This window comes from Stenella coeruleoalba, assembly GCF_951394435.1.
Source record: "Stenella coeruleoalba genome assembly, chromosome: 9".
NCBI lineage: Eukaryota > Metazoa > Chordata > Mammalia > Artiodactyla > Delphinidae > Stenella > Stenella coeruleoalba.
The window spans coordinates 60,001,811-60,027,892 of NC_137155.1; the positions used below are offsets into that span (position 1 = coordinate 60,001,811).

The 26,082-nt window shown below is 57.2% G+C and overlaps 1 protein-coding gene and 1 pseudogene across 3 annotated transcripts in view; both read left to right on the top strand.

Annotated features, from left to right (window-relative positions):
• MINDY4 (MINDY lysine 48 deubiquitinase 4) overlaps positions 1-13,564 on the top strand; it is a 115,276-nt gene extending 101,712 nt beyond the window's left edge. The window contains exons 18-19 of one of the 2 annotated variants that reach the window (XR_013829643.1): positions 10,198-11,099; positions 13,290-13,564. Coding sequence is in view for 1 of the 2 variants with exons in the window: in XM_079931069.1 (XP_079787195.1) it covers positions 10,198-10,246 (49 nt within the window). In the remaining variant the exon portion in view is untranslated. Of the gene's footprint in view, positions 1-10,197; positions 11,175-13,289 lie in introns of those variants that run through there. The other variant, XM_079931069.1, reaches the window with a different exon arrangement.
• Positions 25-9,251, top strand: LOC307191477 (oxysterol-binding protein-related protein 9-like; annotated as a pseudogene). The gene is made up of 4 exons: positions 25-104; positions 2,508-2,610; positions 3,323-3,495; positions 7,159-9,251. The product of its transcript is annotated as an oxysterol-binding protein-related protein 9-like (transcript).
• Positions 13,565-26,082: the final 12,518 nt, after the last annotated feature.

A 26,082-nucleotide genomic window follows, 5' to 3' on the forward strand; every position in this document is an offset into this window, starting at 1 on the left:
TGTATGTGGCATTTTGTGGTCACCATGGCCCAGGGAGACGTGTGCGATTTGCGAGATGCCGTGTCTTCAGGTAGCTCCCTAAGTTGCCCCCTGGCGGGGTGGAGGTGAGCTGGTGCCTCTGGAGAGTCCCCCTCGTTCCGGGCAGCAGCTGCCAGGTGTGCTGAGCACTGTTAGGTCCACAGGAGGAAGAGCGAGGGAGGTTACCTGGTGGTGGCGGTGGAGCTCGGGCAGGGTCGGAAGGCGGGAGGACGCGGCGCGGCCAGGGTGTGCTCGGAGGTGGCTTCCTGGAGCAGCGGCCCTCACGCGGGAGGAGCAGCCCCGGTCCTTCTGCGGGTGTGGGTGCGGGCCTCTGAACACTGAGTGGAAGTGCCCCAGAGGCAGTGGGATTGCCGGCGGGGGTTCTTGGCTCGCCCTCAGTCTTTAAGGGAAGCTGAGGCTCAGGCCAGGGGAGGCGGGTGAATAGGAGTTCTCTGACCAGGCCCCAGGGCTGGGGCAGCAACCGCCCCCCCCACCCCACCCCGCGGACTGGCGGTTGTAGCCTGTGGGTGGTGACTTGGAGGCCCCAGGGCGCAGTGGGAGGGGCAGGCCTGGGGGCGGGGAGGAGACCTGGATTCCAGTGGGGCAGCATTAGAACTTGCCAGTGTGGTGAGCGTGCATTCTGGCGTTTGAATCCTGGCCTTGCTGCTTTCTGGCTGGGAGCCATCAGACCTCTCCTGTCTGTACCTCACTTTGTCATCTGTAAAATGGGGGCAGTGGCTGTGCCTGGCTCACACGGCCGTTGTGAAGAGCGCCCAGGACGTTACCAAGCACGGAGAACCGCTCTCGTTGACATTGTCTCAGCCGCTCCTGACTCGCTGTGACCTCGGGCGGAACCTGTTTTCCTGTTTGTGAAATGGTGGGGTTTGGGGTGGAGGACGTAGGCCATGGCTGGGGCGCTGCGGCTCTGACCGCCTGCGATCCAAGGGGCTCCCCTGGAGTCTAGGGCCGCTGCCCACCCACGGGCAAGTGAGCCCTTGAATGGAGCCAGAGAGAGAGAGAGGACTCCACATACACAGTCCCCAGGGACTGTGTCCCCAGGGAGGGGACGTGGAGGAGACGTCGTGACATCCTCATTACGCCCCACCCACGCGTCCACCTGCTCAGCCGTCCACCCGCCCGCCCACTGGGCCAGGGACGGAGCATTCCTGTGGGGTCACGTGCCGGTGTTTCTTTCATCGGGAGGATTAAAGGCACATGCAGGTCGCTTTCCTTTCATGTACAAAGGGCCACTCATTCAGAGTGATGAGAGAAGGGCTGCATGGGGGAAGGAGGTGACACCAGCCTTGGCACCTTCTGCAGGACGGGGTGGGAGGCCACAGGGCATCCTTCCTGCAGGAGGACCTGCCCAGCAGGACTCTGGACCGCACCCTGGACACAGGCTCCACCCGCTCTCCGGACCCCTGGGACCCCTCGCTGAAGGCCTACATCTGTCTCTGTGCCCCTCTCTGGGGTGGCCCACCGCCCCGGACCTCTCCACCTGCCCCCGTCTGGAGTAACTTCTCTTTCCCCAAGAATGCTTCTGCTGCAGGACTCGACTCACCAGGCGCCTCCCAGGGGCCTGGGGATTGGACTTCTTGGGCTCAGCCCTAATTGGCAAGTGCTTGAGAATGACTTGGGGCTCTGGTCTGTCAGGGGGCTCAGTCCAGAGACATCTGAGTGTGAACGTGGGCCCGGAGCACCTCTTCTTCTTCTGTCAGCTGTCCCTTCTCCCAGAACCTACCCCTGTCCCCGGGGCCATGTGCCATGAAATGAACCAGCAAAATGACGGCATGTGAAATGACCTGGAGAGGCTGCACGCATCAGGGAGCGAGCCCTCGGCCTGGGGCAGGCGGTCCAGGCGGAGTCCCTACCCTGCCCTTGTCTGTCCCTGCTCACTGTCGTGGGAGGAGCTCGGGCAAGGTTGAGCCTTGGCATCTCCTCCAGCAGTGTTTCCTGCTCCTCGGCACAGATAGCAGATCATCGTACTGGGGCAACACACAGGGTTAGGGACGACTGGCTTGGGGACTCTGGTTGACCCAGACTCTGCCCAGTTCCCTGATGGCTGAGGGGATCAATGGTCCAGCACGTCTGTATTTGTCTACGGCCACCCACTGGGAAGATTCGCTAGAGCATGGTCGTCAGGGTTCAGCGGGCATCCCCACTGGAGAGTGTGGTAAGACACAGATTGCTGGGTCCCACCCCTGGGCCTTCTGGCTCAGTAGGTCTGGGCTGAGGCCTGAGAATCTGCATTTCTCAAGAGTTCCCAGGTGCTCCTGGTGCTGCTGTCCTGGGACGGCACTGTGAGAACTGATGTTCTGGTGGCTGGTGAGGGCGGTGCCTACCTCTCTGTCACCCTCCCTGGCTGCCTCGTGAGAGTCAGATGTCAGGTGAGGTGCTGACCCTCCAGCATCTGGTCTGCTGTAACATACCAGACCCGGGGTACTTTCTTCCTGGCTCCGCTGGCTGCCCCCTGCCCCCCTCCCCCCCAGGTCTGAGTGCTGCATCCCCTGCATGGACTTTGCTGAAACCAGTTGTACTCCCCCCATCACTTGCTCCACCCTGGTGGCTCGGTCCATCTGGGCAGTTAACACGGTGAGACTTTTCCCAGCCTCATTCCCGGAAAGCTGAGTGGTGAGTGAATAGTGGGAACGCAGGGTTTTTCCCCCTCTGTACCCATCAGATAACATACCCCACTGTAATGGGAAACAGCAGGCCCAGCCTCCTGGAATCCTGTTCCGAGGGCTTGGATTACAAAGGCTTTGCGTATTGTTTTCATCCCAGATTCTCAAACAGCTCAAAGGGAGAAACTTGGGAAAGTAGCCTTCAAGGTCAGAGAGACCCGCTAAAGCTGGGGCCCTGCCTCTTGGGGGATAAGTCCTGCTGCCTTGACAGGAAGGGCGTATGGCCCGAGCTCAGGTCATTTCCAAGGCCAGTTAGTCCAGGCACCCGCTGAAAGGCAGCCAAGCGCTCATGGCAGGATAGGCTCACCTGCGGGCTGGCGGGGCTTCCCTCTCATCGCCTCAACCTCATGGAACCCCCGGACTGGACTCCATGGAAGAAGCAGCTGGATGAGACGCGCTTCTTGCTCTCAGAGTTCACAGTCAAATAGAAGTCAAGTTCAGAATCAACTCTGTTCTAATCCAGGGAGAGATGCGCCGCCTGCCCTCAAAACCACCTCTGTTGCCCCGTAAGAACCTCTGACATTCACGCTAACCCACGTGGAGCACGCCGCATCCCTGGCCACCTGCTTGGGATCCACAGAAAGGCCCTTGGACACCGCCCGATACGGCCCTTCCTTCTACAGATGGGGTCGCCGGAGTGGAGGTCTGACGCCAGGCCACACCTCGAGTCAAGAGCAGTTCAGGGCCTGGGGCTTAGGCCGGTGCTGTCCCAGCCCAGTGGAAGGTCACTGAGCAGGCAGTGTGACTTCCCGCCGCCTGGCTTTGTTGCCACGGTGACAGTGCACAAGACCGGACTGCCAGTTTTGCCTTTGGAGAAGAGCATCCTAATTTGAACCATCCCCAGGCCCCGTGCCGTCTCCACTCTCTGGTGTGACGCACACCTCGACCTCCGAGAAGCTCCTGTTACCTTCGCTTGTGTCTGTCCCCCAGCTTCCTCCCTCCTCTGTTCTCTGACCATCTCAGCAAAAAAAAAAAAAAAAAACTCATTTATGGTCATTTCCGAAGAAGACACACACAGTGACCTCTCTCAAGCTTCCAGCCTCGCTAGAATGGGAGAAAATGAAAGGGTTGTCAACAGGCCAGAGAAGAGAGGAAAGAACTCATAACCGGGGCCTGGGCCTGGGCGACAGATGTTTCTGTTTGGAGGCTCAGACAAAAAATTGAAAATGTAACTTCAGCTGGAAACGGTGCCTTTGAGGGGCTGGAACTGAGCACCCACCTCCCTCACCTGCGCGCCCGGCCGCCTGAGGAGTCTGCTGCAGCCTTCACGCCTCTGCTGACGCCCTTCTTCCTAGATGCCCTCTTCACAGTGCCTCTCATCCATTGAGGGAGGGCTCCTGGGTGCTCCCACTGCCCAGCCCCCTCTTGTGAGTCCCCTGCCTGCAGCCCACGCGCACAGCCGCCCCTGGTGCGCCTTGTTCCTGGCACGTGCAACGCCACTGTGCGGAGCCGAGCACCCAGCAGGAGTCTGGAGACCCCAGCTGCGTCCTGGCTGGGCTGCCATGGCACGACCTCTGGAAGGGCTGGCTCTGTCTGGACCTCAGTTTCCCCATCTGTCGATTGGGTAAAACGATGCCTTCCCTGAGCTGCTATGAGGTCGAGAGGAGATGTAGAAGCATTCCCTCTCCTTTGGAGACCTCAGGGGGCTCACAGGCAAGTGGGGGGAGGAGGAAGAATGGGAGGAGGCAGAGGGGAAGGGACGAGAGAGCAGAGGTGGGCCATGGACAGGGCTCGGTGACCACCGGGGTCAAAGGGGAGGGAGAGTGAAGTGTGATGAAGACTCAGGTTTTCCCTCTGGTGCCTGGGCTTGACGAGGGGCAGGGCGTGTACAGGGGGTGTGTTCCCTCAGCAGCAACCCTGGGAGCCCAACACGGAGCTAGAGGTCATTGAGGGGATGGAGGCAAGTGAGACCAGCTCTGCCCTTTAGGGGCTTACAGTCTAGCAGGAGAGGGAGACCCCATGACAGCATGGCCGGGGAGAGCCTGACAGCAGTGCTGAGGGAGGATACTTCCGGAAGGAGGGCTCCTGGATCTGGCCCTGAAGGAGGAGGGGTGGAGAGGGAGGATGGTCCTTCCAGGTGGAGGGCGCAGCAACCGGCCAGGTTCGCAGGTGAGAGACGGCCTTGGCGCTCCTTCTGTAGTTGCTCTGACTGCCAGCAGCTGGCGCGCAGGACAGGACACTTGCACACAGGGTACTTGTCTGGAAATCCAAAGTGAGTAAGAGAAGTGCTTGGGGGTATTTCTGCTGGTCAGCTCTGGTGGCTTTAAAACCAGGCCTGCCCTCTTCTCCTTGCTGATACAGCAAGACATCATGTTGAAAATCTGTGAAGTCAGGTAACTGCTGCTCTGATGCAGTGACGGCTGCTGGGGAAGCAAGGGATTCAGTCGTGGGCAAGAGATGGGCCTGCCCATGACGCTGAGCTGACCTCAGCTCTTGGGACCACGGCATCTTCGCTGAGCTCAACCCCGAAGCCAGTGGTCCTCAACCGGGGGCATTTTTGGTTGTCACTAGTTTGCGGGAGGGTGCCAGATGTCCTACAATGCATAAGACAACCCTCCTCTCCACCCCCAACAGAATTATCCCGACCACAATGCCCGCTGCGCCCAGGTTGAGGAACGCTGCTGTAAACTCTCACACCCTCAGCCTCCTCTACGTCAGCATAGCTGAGTGAGCCTTGACGGCGCCTCTGCACTCAGAAACCGGTCCATTCCACCCCTCCCCTTTCTCTGTCAGCCCCTAACTGCATATGCAGAGTTCTTCTTTTTCACCCTTGTAACCGATCCATAGACTTTCAGAACCGTTCCTATGGGGGAACATTCATCCCCTAAATAAGCACAGTACCCCAGCATTTCAGCCCTTTCAGAACGGCTCTGCTTCGGTTTCCTCTTGTAGCTGTGAACTGCTTCTTTCTGTGTTTCTAATACTCTCCCTGTCTCAGCACCTGTAGTCCAGGATCGGGTAGGTTAGTTACCTCTGTGAAAAGCCTCGCAGGTGGCATAAACCTCCCAGCCTGACCTTAGGACTCGGTGGCTGTTGGTGTGACCGGGGCGTCTAGCAGCAGATGAATATGGCTCACCCCTGCACTGAAGCCAAACCCAATCTTGTCACATTGGGAGCTCACAGGAGGAACTTCTGTCTGCCTGTCAGTATGGGCAGAGGAGAACGATAAGAGAAGGGCCTTGGGGGCCAGGCTGAGGGCGGATCTTATAGGGATACAGGAAGTCTGGTCTATTTCTGACTCTTCCCCCTTCTTCTCTCCATGACCGGGGGCAAGAATCCAAACTGGTCTGGGCAGTAGTTTGGTCTTTGCAAACCTGCGTCCCTGGTGCCTGTCTGGAGCCAGGCTGTGGGTGGGAATGTTACTCCCCTCTCTTCCTTCCATCTGCCACCCCTGGATGTCTGGATTCAGGATGTGTCCCTAGTGTCTAATATTTTGATAGGAAACTTACAGAGGCTGATACTCCTCTACAAATCTTAACAGGACAGTAAGTCCCCTACATACGAACGAGTTCCATTCCAAGAGCTCATTCGTTAAGTCCAGCAAAGTTAGCCTAGGTACCCAACTAACACAGTCGACTATATAGTACTGTACTGTAATAGGTTTATAATACTTTTCATACGAATAATACATAAAAAACAAAAAAATACAAAAATAAAACATTTTAAATCTTATAGTACAGTACCTTGAAAAGTACAGTAGTACAGTACAACAGCTGGCACACAGGGGCTGGCGTCGAGTGAACAGGCAAGACGAGTTACTGACTGGAGGAGGGAGAGGAGGTGGGAGATGGTAGAGCTGAAGGATCGTCAGCAACAGGAGACGGAGGACGAGCTGCAACTGCATTCATGCCTGACGTGGATGGAACGCACATTTGCATCTTTGAAAGTTCGCAACTTGAAGGTTCGTATGTAGGGGACTTACTGTAAAAGCTTTTCAATGATGTGTTTCAAAACTGCAACAACGATGAACAGAGCAAGAGAACTGAAAACCTCGGGTTGCACGGTGGGATCACTAAGGCTTTGTCTTATGTTGCTGCAGGTTGCTAAAGTGCTGTTAACCCAGTAGGTGCTGTAGGTCCACCTACTCCCTTGGAACCTGTGGTTATCTCAGTGCCTTCCCAGCTCGCCTGACCTCCCGAACCTGCTCAGTTGTGCAACTCAGAGCTGCATGTGTCTTCCCCACCAGCCGAACCTATATTGGCTACCCTGAGACATCATTAGGGTCCAGCACCAAAAGTGCAGGCAGTGGGCACTCACCAAGGAGCAGCGGTGCAGGCAGTGGGCGCTCACCAAGGAGCAGCGGTGCAGGCAGTGGGCGCTCACCAAGGAGCAGCGGTGCAGGCAGTGGGCGCTCACCAAGGAGCAGCGGTGCAGGCAGTGGGCGCTCACCAAGGAGCAGCGGTGCAGGCAGTGGGTGCTCACCAAGGAGCAGCGGTGCAGGCAGTGGGCCCTCACCAAGGAGCAGCGGTGCAGGCAGTGGGCCCTCACCAAGGAGCAGCGGTGCAGGCAGTGGGCGCTCACCAAGGAGCAGCGGTGCAGGCAGTGGGCCCTCACCAAGGAGCAGCGGTGCAGGCAGTGGGCACTCACCAAGGAGCAGCGGTGCAGGCAGTGGGCGCTCACCAAGGAGCAGCCTGACTTCTCCCAGGGTTGCCAAGTTGTCTCCAGATACCTACCATCCCAGTGTCTCTCCTTCGAGCAGTGAGGAATGCCGTGATGCTGCTGGATTCCATCAAAGTGGCTCAACCCCAAAGCGTCTGATAGATTCCTCTAGATCTGCCTCAGTGCTGACACACACAGGAAACAGTCTAAAGCACCCAGGTTCCAAAGAACCACTTAATTCTTCCACATCCAATGGAACAAGTGACGCTGCCCATGTCGACGCACGTGATATGACTGACGATAAAGCAGAGGCAGGTCCCTGGATGAGCACGAGAGGTGGCCACACATTTCTTATCACAGGTTAGGCTTGGAATGGATCTTACTAAGGTAGTTCTCCCAACAATTACTCTTGAGAGAAGCCCTCTTCTAGAAATATATGCAAACTTTTTGCACATCCAGACCTGCCTCTGAGTATCTGTGACCAGAAGGATCCCAGGGACCAAATGGTTCAGGTGGTCAAATGGTAGCTCTCAGGCTTTCATGCAGGAAGCAAAGGATCCGTTGCCAGAAAGCCACACGACTGCATTTTGGGTGAGACCTTGCAGCCTCATGAGGCACCGCCAAATGACACTGGAGAGAACAGAGAGCTAGTTTTAGAGGCACTAGTTTCTTGAAACAGTTTAACATTCGTGGCTGAGCAACTTTTCCATCATCCACCCATCTCAGCCTTTTTTGCTGAGTGTTTTAACGAGAAGATGCGATCCAGCATTCATACATGGACCAGATGAAAGTTTCTTGGGATGTTGACTGGTGTGCACAACATAGGGCAGGGCTGTGCCTTGTGTCTGGACTATGACAACTGTTAACATTCTCACATTCCCCAGTGGTTATGGAAGGCTTGTCCTTACAGCGCCGTGGGTGGAGCTAGGAAGAGAATGCACATATCAGTTGTTCCAAAACGAGCTATATGCAAATATCGTCTCCCATGCTACTCCTGCACAGAATTACCACTAAGATTTTTTTCTTCTCCAAATGACAGATCATTCTGCTCACTTGAAGGGAAATGGAATGGTGTAAAATATGCAAAATACTCAACAGGGGGTCATACAGTCTTTACAGAGACCAAGAATTTGCTGGTTAACAGGAGGAAAGTAGGTTGGAAGAACAGAACAGAGTATGAATCCCACTGCCTCTGCAAGGCTGTCTCTCTCGACCTAAACATCAGAGACGTTGACGCGGCCATTGAAGCAAGGCACAAGCGAGAAGAAAGACAAAGAGCAGAAGCCTGAGGAAGGAATAGAGAGAAGTTCAGTGGGGGTCTAGGTTCTTCACGAAGATGGAGAGCGTTGGCTTTATGACGAACCACTACTGAAACTGCGTGATGCTTCTAAGCGTTAGATTGGGAAACGCAACAGCCTTACTTTGGGAGAACCTGTTCACTCCCTTCTTGCAGCAGGTCCAATCTCAGGGATACAGGCAGACCTCAGAGATATTGTGGGTTCGTTCCAGACCAGTGCAGTAAAGCGAGTCATACAAATTTTTGGTTTCCCAATGCATGTGAGAGTTATGTTTACCCTATCCTGTAGTCTGTCAAGCATGCAGTAGCATTATGTCTAAAAAGCAATGTACACATCTTAATTAGAAAATACTTTATTGCTAAAAATGCTGTCATCTGAACCTTCAGTGAGTTGTATTCTGTCTGCGATAATAACATCAAAGATCACTGATCACAGATCACCATAACAAATTTAATAATAATGGAAAAGTTTGAACTGCTTCGAGAATTACTCACATGGGACACAGAGAGAACAAATGCTGTTGGAAAAATGGCATCCACAGACTTGCTTGACACAGGGTTGCCACAACCTTCAATTTGTATTAAAACAAAACCACAGTATCTGTGAAGCGCGATAAAGTGGAGCCCGATAAAACGAGGTCTGCCTGTACTGGACTTTCCTGCGCAGATGTACAAGTAAAGTGAAGGCATCCCTGTTTTCCTCCGCTGTGGCAGTTACAATTTTGACTTCAGTCCTGCAGAATAACTTCAGGTTTTGAAAATGTCTGCTCCCTCCCCAAACCCCACACCCTGAGAAGCGTTTCTAAACCCCAGTCTCAAAGTCCGTGCTCCGGTACTGCTGTTGAGGCGTGCAACAGCTGTTTCCTAGTTTGTATAATCTTAGGATGTACGTCTATGTATAATACGCCTAATGCCAGATTTTTCAGAAATATTCCATCTGCTATACATGATTCCTCTGAGTTGTTTTTAGAAAACTAGTTCCATGTATTAAAATCAAGTGCTGGTCTCACCTGTAATAACTTTAATTTTGGAATTGGACTATTATTAAATTGTGTCTAACCCTGGACTCCTGTTTAATTATACTCAGTGCTTCTTAAGGCTTCATACATTTTTTAAAAAGGCAAATCAGTGCCTTACTGAACCGCTCACAGCCCTTCACTAGCGGTTCTTAGAGCAAGGCCCAGAATCCTCGCAAGGCCTCCTGGGTCCTGTGTGGTACCATCCCCGCTGGCTCCCTATGCCCTATGCCTACCTTTCTGGGCTCCAGCAGCTGGACCTCCTTCCGTGCCTTGAACCCTCCAGGATGTCTCCATATCTAGGTCTCCCCATGTGCCTTTAAAAGCGCCACCATCAGGCACCCCTGGAAAGTGGCTGGATTCAGATGCGTGTAGACCGCGCACCTCATTTGAGGGGTTTAGGTGCATTTGTTTTGTAGGGGCCTGGTGTGTAGGCCTGTCTGTGAGTGTGGAGGGGTGAGGTGGGCATGTTGGAACCTGAAATCCTCGAAGGCCCGGAGAGAGGAATTCCAGTGAGTGAGGACAAGAGCTGGCTCCTGCGTGGGCCCCTGAAGCTCTAACTCTTTCTCTGTTCCTCTGCTCTTAGGTGGAAGGGGGCATCGGTGAACTGGAACGGATCAGACCCCATCCTGTGACCCTCCATGTGGGTGAGCCCCATGGCTCCAGCACACATCACTGGGGGTGACGGCTGAGCCCTGGGCCTCAGGGACAAGTCTGGGCCAGCACCTGGGCCAGCACTGCTGCAGAATCGTCCAGAACCTCCCTGCCTCTTCCATGAAGGGCCTGCCCAGGACTGTACTGTGGGCCCAGGGTGCTGCTGTGCAGCCCCTCCCAGCTGAGCGGTGACTGCCAAGGCCTGGAAGGAGGCTGGTGGGACCTCTGCTGCCTTTTCTCTGCATCCCTCCCTCGCTCCCTGCGGGGCCAGCCCCTCGCCAAGCCTCTGATATGGTCGGCCCGGGACCCTGGCCACTCGTTATTTCTGATGGTTGGCTTTCTATAAAACAGGAGTCAAACCCATGCTGAGGGCCGAACCTCATTTGTTCTGTTGCCGCAAAGGAAGCATGAGGTCTGGCCGGCTCATGGCTGGGGCGGGGATGGTGATGGGTGGAGGGGCCCCAGAGCCCCGGAGACCTGTGGGCTAAGTCGTCACCTCACGAGGGTCTCTGTGGGCCAACCATGCCCTCTGGCCCACTGGTGCCCCTGGCTGGGCTTCTGGTTTGGCCTGGCTTCTGTGGGTCAGCCCCAGGTCTCAGACACCAGGCTGCGAAGGTTGGGCCGACCTGGAGACACTCAGGCTCCCTGGGAGCCCGTCTCGGGGCCGACCTGGAGCTCTGCGAGGCCCCATGAGGATGGGCGCGTGGACCTGGATCTCTGCGAGGCCCCATGAGGACGCTCGTGTGGACCTGGAGGGCAGGCTACACCTGGCCAAGCAGATACGGGGAAAAGAACCTTTCAGGGAGGGACCTCCTGGCCAGGGAGAGCAACGAGGTGAGGAGGACAAGAGGGACTGAGTGTGGGCCCCTGTGTGGCTGCGGCGGGGCGTGTGCGGAGAGAACTGGCTGAGCTGCTCCCACGGGCAGAGCCTGTGGAGACCCTCGCATTCCAGACTGAGGGTAGGATAGGTGGGAAGGGGGAGAACTCCATAATCACTTGCGAAGGGAAAATTGTACTCGGAGCCTCCTTCGTTCCAACAGTTTATATCCAACGGATTCCAAAAAGGAATACGAGCGAGTATAGAAACACAATGGGAGGCAGGTGAAGAAGAAAGACCAGAGAGAGAGTTTTGTCAAAAACAGAAGCTGAGGCCCCTCTGCAGTGGCTCCCAGCGATGGACTGAGCGAGGGCGCCCAGTGGTAGGGCACGGCCTCCAGGAGCCTCTGTCACCTGTCTGTCCACACGGGAGTCACATCATGGCGGAGCCACGTCCAGGGCCCACCCTGCTGTGCCCCGTGGGTGCTTGGCTGGGACGCTGAGTGGGGCCCGCAGAGGTGGGTGTTTGCACGTGGCGACCTGGGCACGCACTCCTCCCTCATGTGCCCTGACCCAGGGAGAATCGTAGACACTGCACGGCAGCCAGTCCCCAGCCTCCGTGCACGCCCTTGGGCTCGGGACACAAGCAGCTCGGGGGCCGTGCTCCCCGGCAGTGCTGGCTAAAGGGAGACCTCCTCCTCTTTAAGGGCCAGGCATGGAGGGGGCAAAGCTGGTATTTGGTGGTGACAACTAAAGAGCCTGTTTTGTACTCTCGCGAGCTGGGTGAGAAGAGCAGTGGCCGGACTGTGGGTCTTTGGGGAGCGGCAGGGAAGAGCTGGCAGAGAGCGCTTTGTCCGGGCCCGCGTGGAGTTCGCTGCGTGAACTCCAGTGGCCATTCACAGCAGGCGTCCAGCAGAAACGCTTCCTATATGTCCCTGAAATGTTTATGCGTTTGTTTTCCTTGGCCAGGATCGGGCCTCTCCAGCTGAGCGACCGGGTGGAGGAAGTCGGTTTCCCTGCAGTGGCCTTGTTTATCAGCCTGGGAAGGAAAAGTGTGTCTTTTCAATAAAACACTTAACCTCCTGACCAGGGTGCCATGGGCGGAGCTGGAGAAATCAAAATATTCCCAGCGTTGCTTGGGAAGACCAGTTGCAACAAATTCCAAAGCACTGTTCTGAAGCCAAGACATAGCTACATGTGCAGTGTGACGTCCCTTGCCTGGGACTTTCTGGAAAGGAAGATGAGCGAAGCCCAGCGCCGCCCTCTCCCAGGTCCACAAGTCAGAATGAGCCCACGGCACCGCTGCCAAACCTGCCACAATGAGATGCAGGCCCTGCTTGGCCACACGTGGTGCTCCTGGGCTGCGTGGTTTTCTAAGGAGACTGGGGGTGGTCTTCAGAGGGCCCGTAGCCCGCCCCGCCCCGCCACCAAATTAGATTAAAATCTTTGTGTACATGTACAGTTGTGTAATTTTCTGGGGAGGGAGTCTACAGCCTACCTCATGGCCTTGATCTTGGAACAACACCCCTCTCTTTTCCCCCAGAAGGTTAAGAACCATATCCTAGGGTCAAGTGGCCTCTCAAAGGCTGACCCTGGGCTTGACTGTTCTCGCTCTCTGGCCGCCTCATGCACGGGGGAGCCGGCTTATTGAACACGCAGACCTCAGTGGGATGTGAGCAGGAAGCAGCTTTATTCTTTCTTATTGCCGTTGGCTCCCTGTATCCGTGGGTTCTGCATCGGCGGATACTGAGGGCCTAACTGTGGGATTTGAGCATCCTCGGAATTTGGTCTCCTTGGTGCCTCCTGGAACCAATCCCCCTTGGAGACCGAGGACGTCTGTATTTCCCCGTGGATTCTCTTTCTCTAGATGGTTCATTTCTTTGTCTCCAGATGAGAGAGTAAGCCAGTTCCACTGCCCTTCCGGCGGTGTGAACGGAAGTTGCTGATGGCAAACACCTAACTCCACTCTCATCACTGGAAAGCTCCTCCTCCCCCTGTTCTTGTGGGGGACCTCCCACCCATAGGGGTCTCTCCTGAGTCAGGTGACTCGTCCTCAAGCTGGTGCTCATGGGGGCTTCCAGCACCTGCCCCCATCCAGCTTCCGGTGGAGTCAACCTCTCTCTTCCCCTTTTAAAAAGACGGGGGTCTTCCTTCCGCAGGATCCACATTTGAACCAAGCAAAGCACCGACACGTCTTTGCCTCCCCAGTTCTGGAAGTCAGACCTTCCCAGCTCACGCCGCCTGTCTGCCCAGCCACCCATCGGGAGCAGTGACATGTCCTCGTCCCCAGGTGGGAGTCAGGGATCGGCCCACACTGCAGGGCACACATGGCAGGCTTTCGAGGAGCTTTCTTGAAGCCTCCCTCACTTGGCTTAAGGAGAGGAAATGCTCCACTAGGAGGCAGTGGGGAAGGGGATCCCAGCACACGGATGCCTCTCTCCAGGGAAGCCCTCACCAGCTGCTGGCCTCTTCCACTGCCAGCCCAGCGCTTCCTCACCTTCTCGCGTGGCTAGGGGGCGTGATGGGTGCGCCAACCTCGGCAGGACCGTTTCCACCCTTCTCTGTAAGTTCTACATGGTTGCAGCACAGGTAAGAAGAAGAGTTTCCAGTAGAGCTGCGAGAATTCCCTGGGGCCAGAGCTGGGACAGGGCTCGGAGGGGCATTTGGGGAAATCCTAAGGTAGGGTTGCGTCCAGATTCCACCTGACTGCTCCCCAGGGTCTCCGTGTCTGAGCCGGAAGGGAAGTCAGGGGCCGGGGCTGGGGCCTAACCCATCAGAGGCACTGCTGGTGGAAGAGGGGGCAGCAGTGGGCCCAGGCTTCTGGGAGGGCCGGGAGCGGTGAGGGGCAAGTCTTGGGAGCTCTGCCCTGGAGCTTGCGATTTTGTGGGGTGACAGTCTGGAAACTCAGAAGTCTTCCCCATAAGGAAGAGGTACCGAAGGAACAAGCAAGAGGAGTGCCGTATAGACACAAGGGAAGAAGCTGCATCGGGACCAGAGGGCCTGAGTTTAGTCCCGACTCACCACTTCCTGCCTGTGTAGCCGTGAGCACGTGACATAAGCTCTCTGGACCTCAGTTTCCTCATCGGCAAAATGAAATCCCCCACTTCCTCCCCCGCAATCAGTCTGTAATGAGGATGAGGTGAGTCCACACAGTGTGAGCACGGGGAATAGGGCCTGCACATCACAAGGTCTTGGTAAGTGTTCGCTCTGAATATTTCCAGCGTGGGCTAGAAGGGACTCCACGGTGCAGCGTCTAACCTGGACCTTGAAGGGTTTCGACAGTGGAGAATTGGATGGAAGTTCATTCCAGCTGAAAGGAACGGTGAGAGCCAAGAGACCATCAGAGTCCAGGATGTCTTTTTGTCTCATCGGGGGCGACCCGAGAATGGGAGGGTTAGGACAGGAGGCAGAGTCGGTGAAGGATTTAGACGGTGGGCCCTGAGGCTGGGACATTTTCTCCGGAGACAAGGACTGCTCAGAGCTTTCCTTCAGACCTCTCTCCTGGGCAGGGGAGTGGGTGTGCAGCAGAGGCAGGGGGCACATCGAGGGGCTACTGTAGTGCTCCCAGGGAGGACAGGACTAGTGGAGAGGCAAGGAGGGGATGGAGGCAACGCATGCTGATGACCTTCGCTACCAGAGGCCCCGTGGACCATCCTCACTGGCCGCTGATTCCTTTCGGGATCCTGACCCTTGCAGGAGGCAAGGAGGCTGCTGTGTCCTTTTGCAGGTATTTCTCTCCACCCACCAGAGTCCTCCTCACTCCCTAATCACGCCCTAATCCTCACGGGGCTGTGGGAGCTGGAATTACCAGGCAAAAATGCCAGGCATTTGCGATAATGGGGATGGCTTAATGCAGGACGAGGGGTGGGCTGGCGGTGGGGGGGCGGGTGGCAGGCAGGCTGCCCTGGGTTTGTGGCGTGCCCCTCCAGCGTCCACACGTTGCCGCTCCGGCAGACCCGCTCTGCATGACACAGGCAGCAGTACCCCCCTGGCTGGGCGCTCGGTCTGCCTTCCCGCCCCTCCTTCCAGGCCACTTCAGTGTCGTGGTGCTTCGTCCCACTGTCCGGCCCACATTCCCACATCCTGTTCCCCAGGAAGTCACTGAAAGCCCTCTCTTTACAGATGGGGAAACTGACCAGATAGCAGTCTGTAGTTAAGAGCCCTCCTAGGACGTTTCTCCTTCACAGGGATCTCTTGGAGACCAGACCACCAGCGTGGTCTTTGGATGGAAGGGAACACAGCTGATGGGGAGGCTGTACGGTGGGGGAATGATTCTAATCCGCCTCTAATCCCGTCTCCGCCTCTCCCTTCTCCAGCTCCATGCACTCCCCACTCCAGACCATAGCAGCTGCTTCCCTGGTGAGCCCCTCACTGCCCGAGGCCTTCACAGGTGCTCTTTGCTGCACCTGGGTCCCTGCCCTCCAGCTCCTCGTGTCCATCTGTCAAATACTACCTATCCCTCAAGGTCTGTCTCTAAGGGCCCTCCTCTAGGAAGCCCTCCTAGATTACCTGGCTGAGTGCCCTTGATCAGCTCCTCTCTCACAAGCCCAGCTCCCAGTGAGTGGGTGCCGGTCACACAGCTACCGGTTTCCCCCTTTACTGTGTGTGTGTGTGTGTGTGTGTGTGTGTGTGTGTGTGTGTGTGGCAGGGGCCACCTGGTCTTCCCTCTCTCCCTCGTCCCCGCCACCAACTGGTACCAGTCCCATCATGGGGAGATGAAACTCAAGGTTCATTCCTCTCTTTGAAGAAGCCCCTTCAGGCCTACATCTGCCCCCTCCCTTCACCCCCTGCCCCACCTCCGGGCGTAAAGCCCCAGTCACTGGGTGTCTGACTGGGGAGGTGCTGCCTGAGGTCTCTAAACCGTCGAGTTGGCTGTGGTTTTGAGATTAAACCTGGCGCCTTTCCTGTGGCCTCTGATAAGGGTGATCCTGGGTGCTTATCTCGCAAGTTCTGTTTTAAGGCCTGCTGACATCTGCGAGGCTCAGCAAAGTCCACCTCCCTGTGGAGTGGAGCCCTGGGGGATAAGCGCCAACCTCCCCTCCCCCATCTCCTTGTGCCCTGCTGGGCCACCCAGGGTAGGCACTCTCAGAGCACTGGGGACACTGGGCCCTGCCCCCTCTGCCCCACCCCTCCCCTGCCCTAGCACAGGGGCCGAAACTGAGGGGGTGCTATTAATAATTACATGAGGACAATTGTGTCAACTGACTGCGCTGTGTGTGGGAACCTTAGTCTAAGGAAGGATTGTTCCATTATTGATCGATCTCCTGGCACCCTGTTCTCCGAACTCCTGGGCTCAGATCCTTCTTGGATGTTACTGGGGGCATAGGGCTCAGAGGAGGGAACTTGTATGGATGGGAGCAGTTAGGCAGGCTTCTTGGAGAGGGAGGATTGAACCCTGACCCTGAAGGAGGGTAGGGAAGCAGGAGGGGCAGAGGCACTCCAGGCGGGATGGGCGGGGACAGAGCTGCCAGGGGAAGGGGCCTGGGGAGTCTGGGCTGCCAGGAAGATGGAGCATATTAGGGCTGGATCCTGAAGGGCTTTGCATGTCAAGCAAAGGAGATTGAGCTGCCTCTATGAGCCCTGGGGAGCCATGGGGGCTTTCAGAGCAGGACTGTTTTAGAAGACTCAGACTGCAACAGTGTGGAGGGCGGCTCAGAGAAAAGATGCCAACTTCCGAGCTAGGGCCATGGAGAGGAGGAGTAGGTGGGCGATGCCCTGTGTTTTAGTGATTCAGCCTAGGGAGCAAGGTGGGACCCCATGGGCCTGGAGTCAAGGCCCCTCTCTCCCCTGCTTCCTGGAAGGCAGATCTTGGCCCTGAGGAACCATTCCCTCTGTGTGCTCCCCCGTCATCAGTGGCGGCTGCAGCTCTCCCGGGAACAGTCTTTGCAAAACATCCCTAGCTCCTGATGAAGGCTTCCTCAGTCTCCTGCCTTGGCAAACCGTGAAGGAGGGGGCCTCAATGTGAGGAAGTGCCCGAGCCTTTGTTCTGGCCCCAGCCACGGCTAGACCCACTGCCCATTGTTTATAAAACTGTTGGTGACCTTGGGACCAGCTGGCTCCCTTGGGCCTGGCCACCTCCAAGTGCACATGGAAGACAGCCAGTCCGGCAAGATGGTTCTCAGCCCCTCGGTGGCCTTGGGGAGGGCTTCTGCCATGGGGTGCCTCGGGGCCCCATTTGTGTTCTCAGAGTCTGAAAGCCCCAGCTCTGGCCACCTGGGGTGTCGGTGGATTTTCTGGAAACTGCTCATCTCTTGAGGACCAGGAATTTCTCAGACAGGAAGGCAAAGAGAGCTCCCAGTCCCTGGTCCCAGGTTCATGCTTCCTCCACATCTGCTGCTGTCGGGGCCCTGGCTGTCCTGGACCTGTAGGTCAGAAGGCCCAAGTCTGTGCACCTACTGTTCTCTCTCCAGGTTTGGGGGATCCTTGCTGCACCCACCATGAGGTGTGAGCTGTGAGAAAGGGGCCTGGACAGCTTGACTATTTGGGTTTAGATCTTAGCTCCAACGTCTCAGTTGCGTCACCTAAGTCACAAAACAAGCAGACAAAATTAAAACTTGTCTGAACCCCAGATTCCCTACCTGTAAAATGGGACTAATCATACCCCGTGCCTCTGAAGGTTGGTGTGAGGAGTAAGTGTACAATGCTTGGAACAGGGCCTAGCACCCAGTCTGGGCCCGGGAGATGCTGGCTCTTTGACTGGGAGCTGGATGGGAGGCCATGGGAATTGGGGTGGGTCTGACTCGAGGCCCACTGGACCTTAGCCTGTCCACTGACCGCTGGAGGTCAGTCCCTCTCCCCCTACCCTTCCAAACCCACCCCCAAGTGGCTGTCCCTCCTCTCCTTTCCCCAGCTCTTACCAGGCCCCATAGCTGCTCCTGAGTTAGATGGAGAAATGTCTTCCTCTCTGGTTGCCCCCGTAAGGCCCTCCCTCCCCACTCTAGGCTTTGGTCCCCTGTTTGTGAAATGAGGCAGCTGGGTGATGTGGCCCTAGGCAGCTGGGCCCACACTCTCAGCAGGGACCACTCCTGAGTCGAGGGCTCCAGTGGCAGGCACCGTGGGCAGCACCTGCTCATGTCCCTTAAACCTCCCGCTTCCAGGTGAGAAAACTGAGTCTCAGGGCACCAACGCACTTGGCCAGGGCCCCAGGCAGACTGATGGCAGGTGCCAAGCCTTCCTATTTGCTCTCCTGCTTCCTGAAAGGTTAAGCAGGGAGGAAGAGAGGGTGGGGCTTCCTGGAACCCCTCCTCTCCTATCTTCCCTTACTTCCTCCCCAGTCGCCAGCCCAGGCCTGAAATTCTGGGGGCTCTGGAAACATCTGCAAGTGTCCTGGTTTCTACACCGGCAAGCGATTGTGTGGGAGCCCAGCCTTTCCTTCAATTCAGGCTCCAGACTTCTCCCCTGGAGCAAACTGGAGGGAAGGATGGTTCAGAGCCCCCGTTTTGGCCCAGACCAGAAGGAAGCCCGGCTGGCCAAGGCGGGAGCAGCCGTCCAGCTCCAGCGTCTCCGGCAAACCCCACTTCCTCTTGCCCCAACCCCTGCTAACGCAGACAGACTCTGGCTTTATTTATCTAAAGGTTTTCCATTTCCTTTTCTGGGAAGTCATCAGGGTCCTACACGTCCCTTTCATCACAAAGGAGGCTGGGAAGAGAGGGTGTGTCCTGTGTCACCCTGGGAAGAGCAAGTGAGGAACACTGGGGACCCAGTCCCCAGGTGACCCCACTGTGCTCTACCTGACCCCCCTTCAGGCCAAGATGACAACTCGGGTTGGCCTTTCGTAGGAACATCCCCGTTTACAGGTGAAGGGCTTCGGGAGGGGGCAGTGACTTCCCAAGGCCTCCTGGGACAAGGCTGACCAAGCCTCTCTCCCCCTGGGTCTTGTCTGTGGCTGTACCCACCGTCATGTTCAGAGGCCTAACTGTCCGAGCTCCTCGCTCAGCCCCAGCTCCCGCCCGCACTGGTCTGGAGCTCTCTGAGGGCAGAGCCTCTCCACCCGCAGCATGGGTGCTCCCTGAGCAGGCAGGGCCCACGCCTCTCCCTCTGCACCAACCTGGACAGGAAGCAGAGATTCAGGCTGTGAGGAGAAGATAGACTCACGCAGGATGTCCCGGGCATGAGATGGGTGGGGGGGCTACGCCATCCTACCTCCACCAGCCCCTCTCTGAGGGTCTGAGCCAGCAGTGTAGAGAGGGGACAGTGGGGAACCTCTCCACCTCTGCCGTGGCTGGAAGCCCACCCCATCCCATCTCCCCTTCTGCTTGGACTTTCCTCTCCCCAGACCACTTCTCTTCCTTTACATAAACAAATTTGTCTGCCATGTCCCCTCCTCCAGGAAGCCTCTCCTGATTATTGGGAAGAGGTGCGGCTCTTCCGCTGCCCACATATCCACCTCACCCCTTCCTGAGGCTCAGGCCTGGGCCTTAGCTGCCCTCCCCTGAACACTCAGGGCTGCATGGTGAAGCATCAGAACCCCGGGTTTCCCTCTGTTGTCAGGGGCCCTTGAGCCAGCTAGTGTCTTAGCCACTAGGTGGTGGAAGAATGGTCTCCTATGGGCATTGACCATGGCGCTGACCCAGGCTTGGCACAAGGGGCACTGTGTTATCTAAACTGTGAATGTCCATCAGGGATACACCCCATGGAGGTGTCCAGGCTCAGTCCATCTCACAGAAAGGCCCACTGTGCCCCTAAAACACAGCCTGTTTCTCAAATCTCCTGATGGTAAGATCTGCTCGATCAGTTCCCGGGGCAGCCAGAATCAGGGAAAGGACTTTCTCCTGATGACAGACAGCTGTCTCTGTTGTCATAGAGTAAGAGTTGGCAAACACTTCTTTCTTTTCTTGCCATGGCTTACAGGAAGCTCAGACGGAAAGTGATATTCAATTGCAATCTCTCGCCCATATCATGAGAAGTTTCCTTCCTTTTCGTGTATTTATTTTAACTAGATTGTGATCAGGAGTTTATTTTGTTTGCTTGTTTATTTTGGTAATTCAGCCCCTTGCTGTTCAGAGTCCTGAGACCAGTGGTCTTGAGACCAGCACTGGCATCACGTGGGAGCTTGTTAGAAATGCAGAATCTTGGGCCCCACCCAGACCTACTGAAACAGAATCTGCATTTTAACAAGATCCCCAGGGGATTCCTGTTCACATTAAAGTCTGAGAAGCACTGATGGAATCCTCAGATGCTCTGGGAACAGATATGAAAGGTATGTGAAATAAGACCAGTAATGATTCTCCCCTTTCCTACCCTGATTTCTCTACCAAAGAAATTTATCTTTGTTGCAGCCCTGCCCAAGCCTGACATACCAGCCCTGGCTGTGATTTTGGTCCTCAGTTGTGCTCTCTGGCAGGGTCAGGTCACTGAGGGGTGTGGGCTGTCATCTAGAGAATGAGGCAGGTGGAGGGCCTGTGCCCCAGGACAGGGGACCTTCCATAACTGTCTGCTCCCTCATGGACCAAGGGGTAATGGAATTGTCCTGATGTGATCTTGCTGGGTTTGGGCCCCCACTACGACCAGGATGAAGCAGGAGCACAGAGGGCAACAGAGACCTGGGGATGGCCCCTCTGAGAAGTGACAGCCCCTGAGAAATAGTCCTTATGTCCCCACTTCTCCAAAAAGCTGTCGCTGGTCGGTGTTGGGGGGCACACTTGGTCTGTGGCCCCGAAGGGCGTCACTGAGAAAGGTGGCAGCATTGCTGGGGGGTGACATATAAAGAGCCGCTCTCTAACCATAAGAGCTGCCCCACAGTGAGCCGGTGAGTGGTTCCCAGGGGGAACAGCAGCCACAGAGGGGATCACAGCTCTCTGGCAGGGATGATATTAAGGCGCTTTCTGGGTCTGATATGCAATTTTAGGCAGCCTAAACTATGTTTAGCCTCTTTCAGGCCTGGGCCTGGCTTGGACGGAGGCAGGATCGCCATGAGGGGACTGGGTTCCTGAGGTTAAGGCACTGCAGCCCCAAACCCCTCCGGCCCTGGCTCTTCAGAGGTCCCAGTGACGTCAGCCCGGAGAGGGGGTGGCGGGGGAGTGAGTCCAGCCTTGTTCAGGCAGTGAGTCCCTGCCGGTCCACTGTGCCCGCTCTGACAGTAGGGCCAAGGGCTAGGCTGAGGCTAGCTCCCCGTGTATGACGTTGGGAAAGCCCCTTCAGCCCGTGCCTTTGTGCAATAAGGTGTTAATGACCTGAAGGCCCTCCTATCCTAATGGTCTGATCCTCAGGCGTTCGGAGGTGCCCAGGGCTCGTGATGGGAGGGCCCTGGAGCGGACCGCGCGGGCACCCCGTGAGATGACTTCCTAGGACTGACAGGCATACCTGTGAAACAATAGCACAAAGCAGGAGGCGTGTGTGCTGGGATGAGGCTGCCGGTGCTGGGGGGCTGGGGAGTTAGGGACTGGCTGGGCACAGGGGCCAAGGGCAGGGGGCCATGTCATCATTTTCTCATTAGGCAAGACAGCGATCTGCCTGTGTGAGATGATCTTGCTGGCCCTGTGGGCTCCAGGAATGTTGGCTTCACATGAATAGAATCCCCAGACTGGACCACAGAGGGAGGGGTCTCCGGTGGATGGGGAGAAGGGCAGCGCTGCCTACTTCCTCCCACCCTCCTAGACTCACCCCCGCCGGCCCAGCCCACAGCATCACAACATCCTAGGAAGCCCAAGAGTGAAAGCGGGGTGCGGGGGGTCCCGCAGTTTGCCTTGCCCGTTCCTGCCCTGTGAGGGCCCAGCATCCCCCTCCTGACACCGGCTGGTAGGCTGGCAGACAGCTGGTTCCATTCACCTTTGAAAACTTGCCCGAGCTGCCCTGCACGTTGAACCTGCTCCCGACCTGGCTGCAAGAGAGCTGGGTCAGACCCAGTCCCCCTCCCCACCAGGGTGGGTGGTCTCATCTGGAGATGACGAGAGGCTAGATGTAGTATTCCCAAGAGAGGACTCAAAGCCATGGCGTCGCAGAAATGGCCTCCGCCGCGTTCCTCTTGCCCACGGCTCCACCCCTCCACCATTTAAATTCAGCTTCATGTTAAGGAGCTGAGGGAGGCCCCTGGATTATGACAGCATGAGTGGCCGCAGCGCTGAGTGCTCAGAGAGACCGTGCAGAGGTCCCAGGGCTCAGGGTACAGGCAGCAGAGGCCACGGTGTACATGGCAGAGGGTTTCGGAGGTGCAGGGGTTGTGGCCATGATGCATATCTTTACCCTGTGTGTTTGCGTGCATGTGTACATGTGAGGATGTGTGTGCACTTGCAGGTGTATATATTTAGGCATGCACACGTGTTTGCATGAGTGCAACACATGTTTTGTGTATGCAAACCAGTGTGTGTGCATTGCATATATATACGTGTGTGCCCATGTGGTGTCCATGTATATGTGTGTGAGCACATGTGTGTGTGTGCGTGTGCGTGTGCGTACATGCATGCAAGTCCATTCACTGTCAGGAGAGAAGGAAGGGACAATCTGGCCCGTGTGGTAGCACCCGGGCCAGGTGTGACTTGGCAGGGTAGGCAAGAGGGATGAAGGACCCATGATGAAGGAGGACAGAGCTGGAGACGCAGCTCAGCCCAGGAATACGCCTTACTTGTCGGAGGGGTCAGTCTGAGCACAGCTGGAGCATGCGCACCTCAGCCCGCCCTGACTGCCGCCCTTGGCCATGGTAGCAGTGGTGATGGCCGTGGTGGTGCTCCAGGCCGCATTATGATTTTTGTGGGCCCCTTCCTCCATAAAACAATATTAAAAATGAAACTTTACGACTAGGGGGATATAAAGAAAAATACATTAATCCTGGTGATGAGGTGAGTGAGAACAGTGCAAGCACAGTGAGAGAGGAATTTCCCTAAAGCCCTGGAACCTGCAGCACCCAAGCAGTCCCACGGTAGGGCCCAGAGGGAGCACAAGGTGGCACCGGGCCGCACCTGCTCCCGCTGCTGGAACCCAGCCGGGGTGTGCTCGCTGGAAACGCTGAAGAGCCTGCGAGGCTCTGGCCCTGAGGTGCGCCCAGCTGTGCCAGCAGTGGGCACCGAAGGAGGCGACGGCACTGGGGACGAGAGCACGGGGTGGCCAGCCAGAGCAGGGTCTGGCAGCTGGGAGGTTCTCAGGAAGAGGCAGAGCCCTGGGAGATGTAGTGAAGACTAGCAGAGGCAGTGGGACCTGCAGGTGGGCAGGGAGGCCCCGTGGCCAGATGACACGGGGGCATCCAGGAGAGGGCTGGAGCAGGACAGGGAGCCTAGAGTCCCTGCCTGCGGGACTTGCAGTGCCCACCTGGACACTCTCTCTGGGGACGGTGGCCGTAGGTGAGGGCTGGGATGGGACAGGGGCAGGGGAGCATAGAAGGTCCCCCCTGCCCACCGCAAAATACCTTCCAGCTGCCCGGGCACTTTTCTGAGTCCTCACTGGAGCCCGAGGAGTAGGTGGTCTCTTGTCCAGCAGAGAAAGAGGAGGAAGAGGCTGGGCGAGGCTGACAGACCAGGCCTGGGCAGGAACGAGAAAACCTGGCTGCACCCTGACCCACCAAAGAACCTCGGGCACGTCACCTCACCTCTATGAGCCTCCGTTTCCCCATGTGCAAAATGAGGGCATCAGATCCCATGCTCTCTGACGCCTTCTCCCAAGTCTTGCTGCTTTATGATCGAACAAGGCAAAGACAGGAGATTTTTGAGGGCTCAGGGCAGGAGAGGGTAGGGGTCGCGGAGAGTCGAGTGGAAGCTGCAGTGACAGCCAGGCCAGGGGAGAGGGGAGCGCCCTGCGTGTGGCCAGGGTGAGGAAAGGCTCCAAACCCCGGTGCCCAGTGCGCCGAGGCCGGCTGCAGGTTGAACCCCCTGTCCTGCCTGTCTCCCCTCAAGGGTGTGTTTAGAGGCTTGGGACAGATGCCACCACTAGCATTTTCTGGAAATGAGAGAGGCCCCCCTCCTCTCCTGCAGGGCAGGGCTGGGGAAAACGTGACCTCACTCCTTCTTAGAGGGCCTCCTCCAGTCCCAGCAGAGTTGGGGGTGGGGCAGGGGCAGCCGTGTGTCCTCAAGGTGCCCTCATTCAGGCCTAGGAGCCCAGCCTGACTCTCCTAGCCAGGCCGGGGGCAGCTTTCCCACCTGCCTCTCAGGCTCATCCTCTGGCATCAAGTGGAGGCTATCGCTGGGGAGTTGCTAAAACATCAAGATAGAAAATCCCGCTTGCCAGAAATAGGGTTGACACTGTCCCACCCTGCCGGCCTCCCCACCAAGCCTTGCTATTATTGCTCAGGGCAGGCGGGGGGCGGGGTGGGGCAGGGCAGTGTGAGGAGAAATGAATGGGAGGCAGTAGTTTAGAAAATTACTAAATTGTTCCGCCTCTGGTGAATCACTGGTGGCCCGCTAAATCCTGTTTTGATTTAAGGGGGATCGTGTGACGCCTAAATGGCCAGGAGTTAGCTGTCAGACAGGGAGGAATTCACATGCTCTAAGAGGCGGGTACCTTGTCTCCAGGGGGAGTTGGACAGTCAGACAGCAGATGGTTCCTAGATCATCCCGCCTGTGCCCAGCCCTGCACTCAGCTCTGCTGCGGGCACGGTGGATGGGGAAGGAGAAGACCCAGGCCCTCGGGCCCACCCTCAGCCCCTGGGGTCGGGGGGGGGGACAGCCCAGGCTGGGGTGAGCTCACTGCTGTGGTGTGGGTTCTGCCGTGGAGGAGGGGTCAGAGGAGGCTGGTGCAGCGGGGAAGGAGAAGGAAGAGTGTGCGTGCAACAACTGGGCACAGTGAGCATGGTGGCACGGGAGCCCGGGCCCTCGTCTGGGACTGGGAAGGGGTGCTGAGAAGTGTGCCCCAGGGTGGTGAGTGGAGAGCCTTGAGGACACGGCCAAGGAGTTGGAGTCTCCGTTTTGGTCTCTGTGCTCTGGGCCTGGGTCCCGCCTCTGCTCCCCCTTGGTGGGGAATGGCCACACCTCCCAGGAACAGTGACTTCACTCTGGTGCTAAGTCCTCGCTTCTGGCGCAGGCCTCCCGGGCAGCGGGGGCAGACAGGCCCCATCCGGGCAGCCTAGATCAAGGTCAGGGTGGGATGGTAGCCAGTGCCCTGTTGAGGGGCAGAGCTGGGAGGACCAGAGGGTTTCTCCAGGAGCGGGTGTTCATTGGTTCTTCGCCACCCTCTCCAAGACCTGCAGGGACCTTGGCCTGTATTGCCACCCTCCACCAGTGCTCTCGGCCATGATTCAGAGAAGTCTGATAGAGGGACTTGGGGAAATTCAAGCTGCTGGTGGTCATGTCCAGTCAGCTGTCGGTGTCTCCTCCTACCTCAAACTCCATCTTCCCGGTGGGCCTCCTGGGGGGAATGAAGTCATTGTTCCCCACAACTCAGACTGTGGGTGGGAAATCCCTGGCGGCCCAGAAGGGAGGGTCCATCCCCTCGGTCCCTCTTCCCTGTGCTGCACGGAAGCTTCTGGCCAAGAGAGTGACAGCTGCGGCCACACCCATGGGCGTCCTCTCCCCACTTAGCCGGGGGGGCCGGATCCTTGGCCAGCATGTGAGGCTCTGTGCGTCCACCTCTGGACAAGGCTGAGCCTCTCCCGCTGGATCCGGGTGGGGACCGGAACCAAACGGCCCTGGAACAGCCGGCTCTGACTGGAATGCAGGTCTTGTAGGCAAGGCAGGAATATGGCACGCCTGGCAAAGCGTTCGCTGAGACCTTGGCTCTGGCAGGGCCAGACGGTGCCCAGGCCCAGTGGCCTCCAGCCCCGCCTCAGGAGCTGGGGAGGGGGGCAGCCCCCCTTCTTTAGCCTGGCTCAAGCCTGTGGGTTCTGGAGGCTGGGCCCACACCGCTGCCCGTGGGAGGGCCGCAGAGCCTGCTGAATCAGGTCACACTGGAGGGGGAGCTGGGTGGGTGTGGTCCCCTCCAGAGGACCCAAGCTCCCCTGCCAGCGGCTGGCAGGAACACAGGGGCGGCTCTGGCCTCTCCGAGCTGCTCCGATGCTCCCTGCCCCACACCGATTACGCGGACACGGTGAAGATGGTTCTGTCACTCCCACCCCTCACTCATCCTAGTGCCTCTGGGGCCA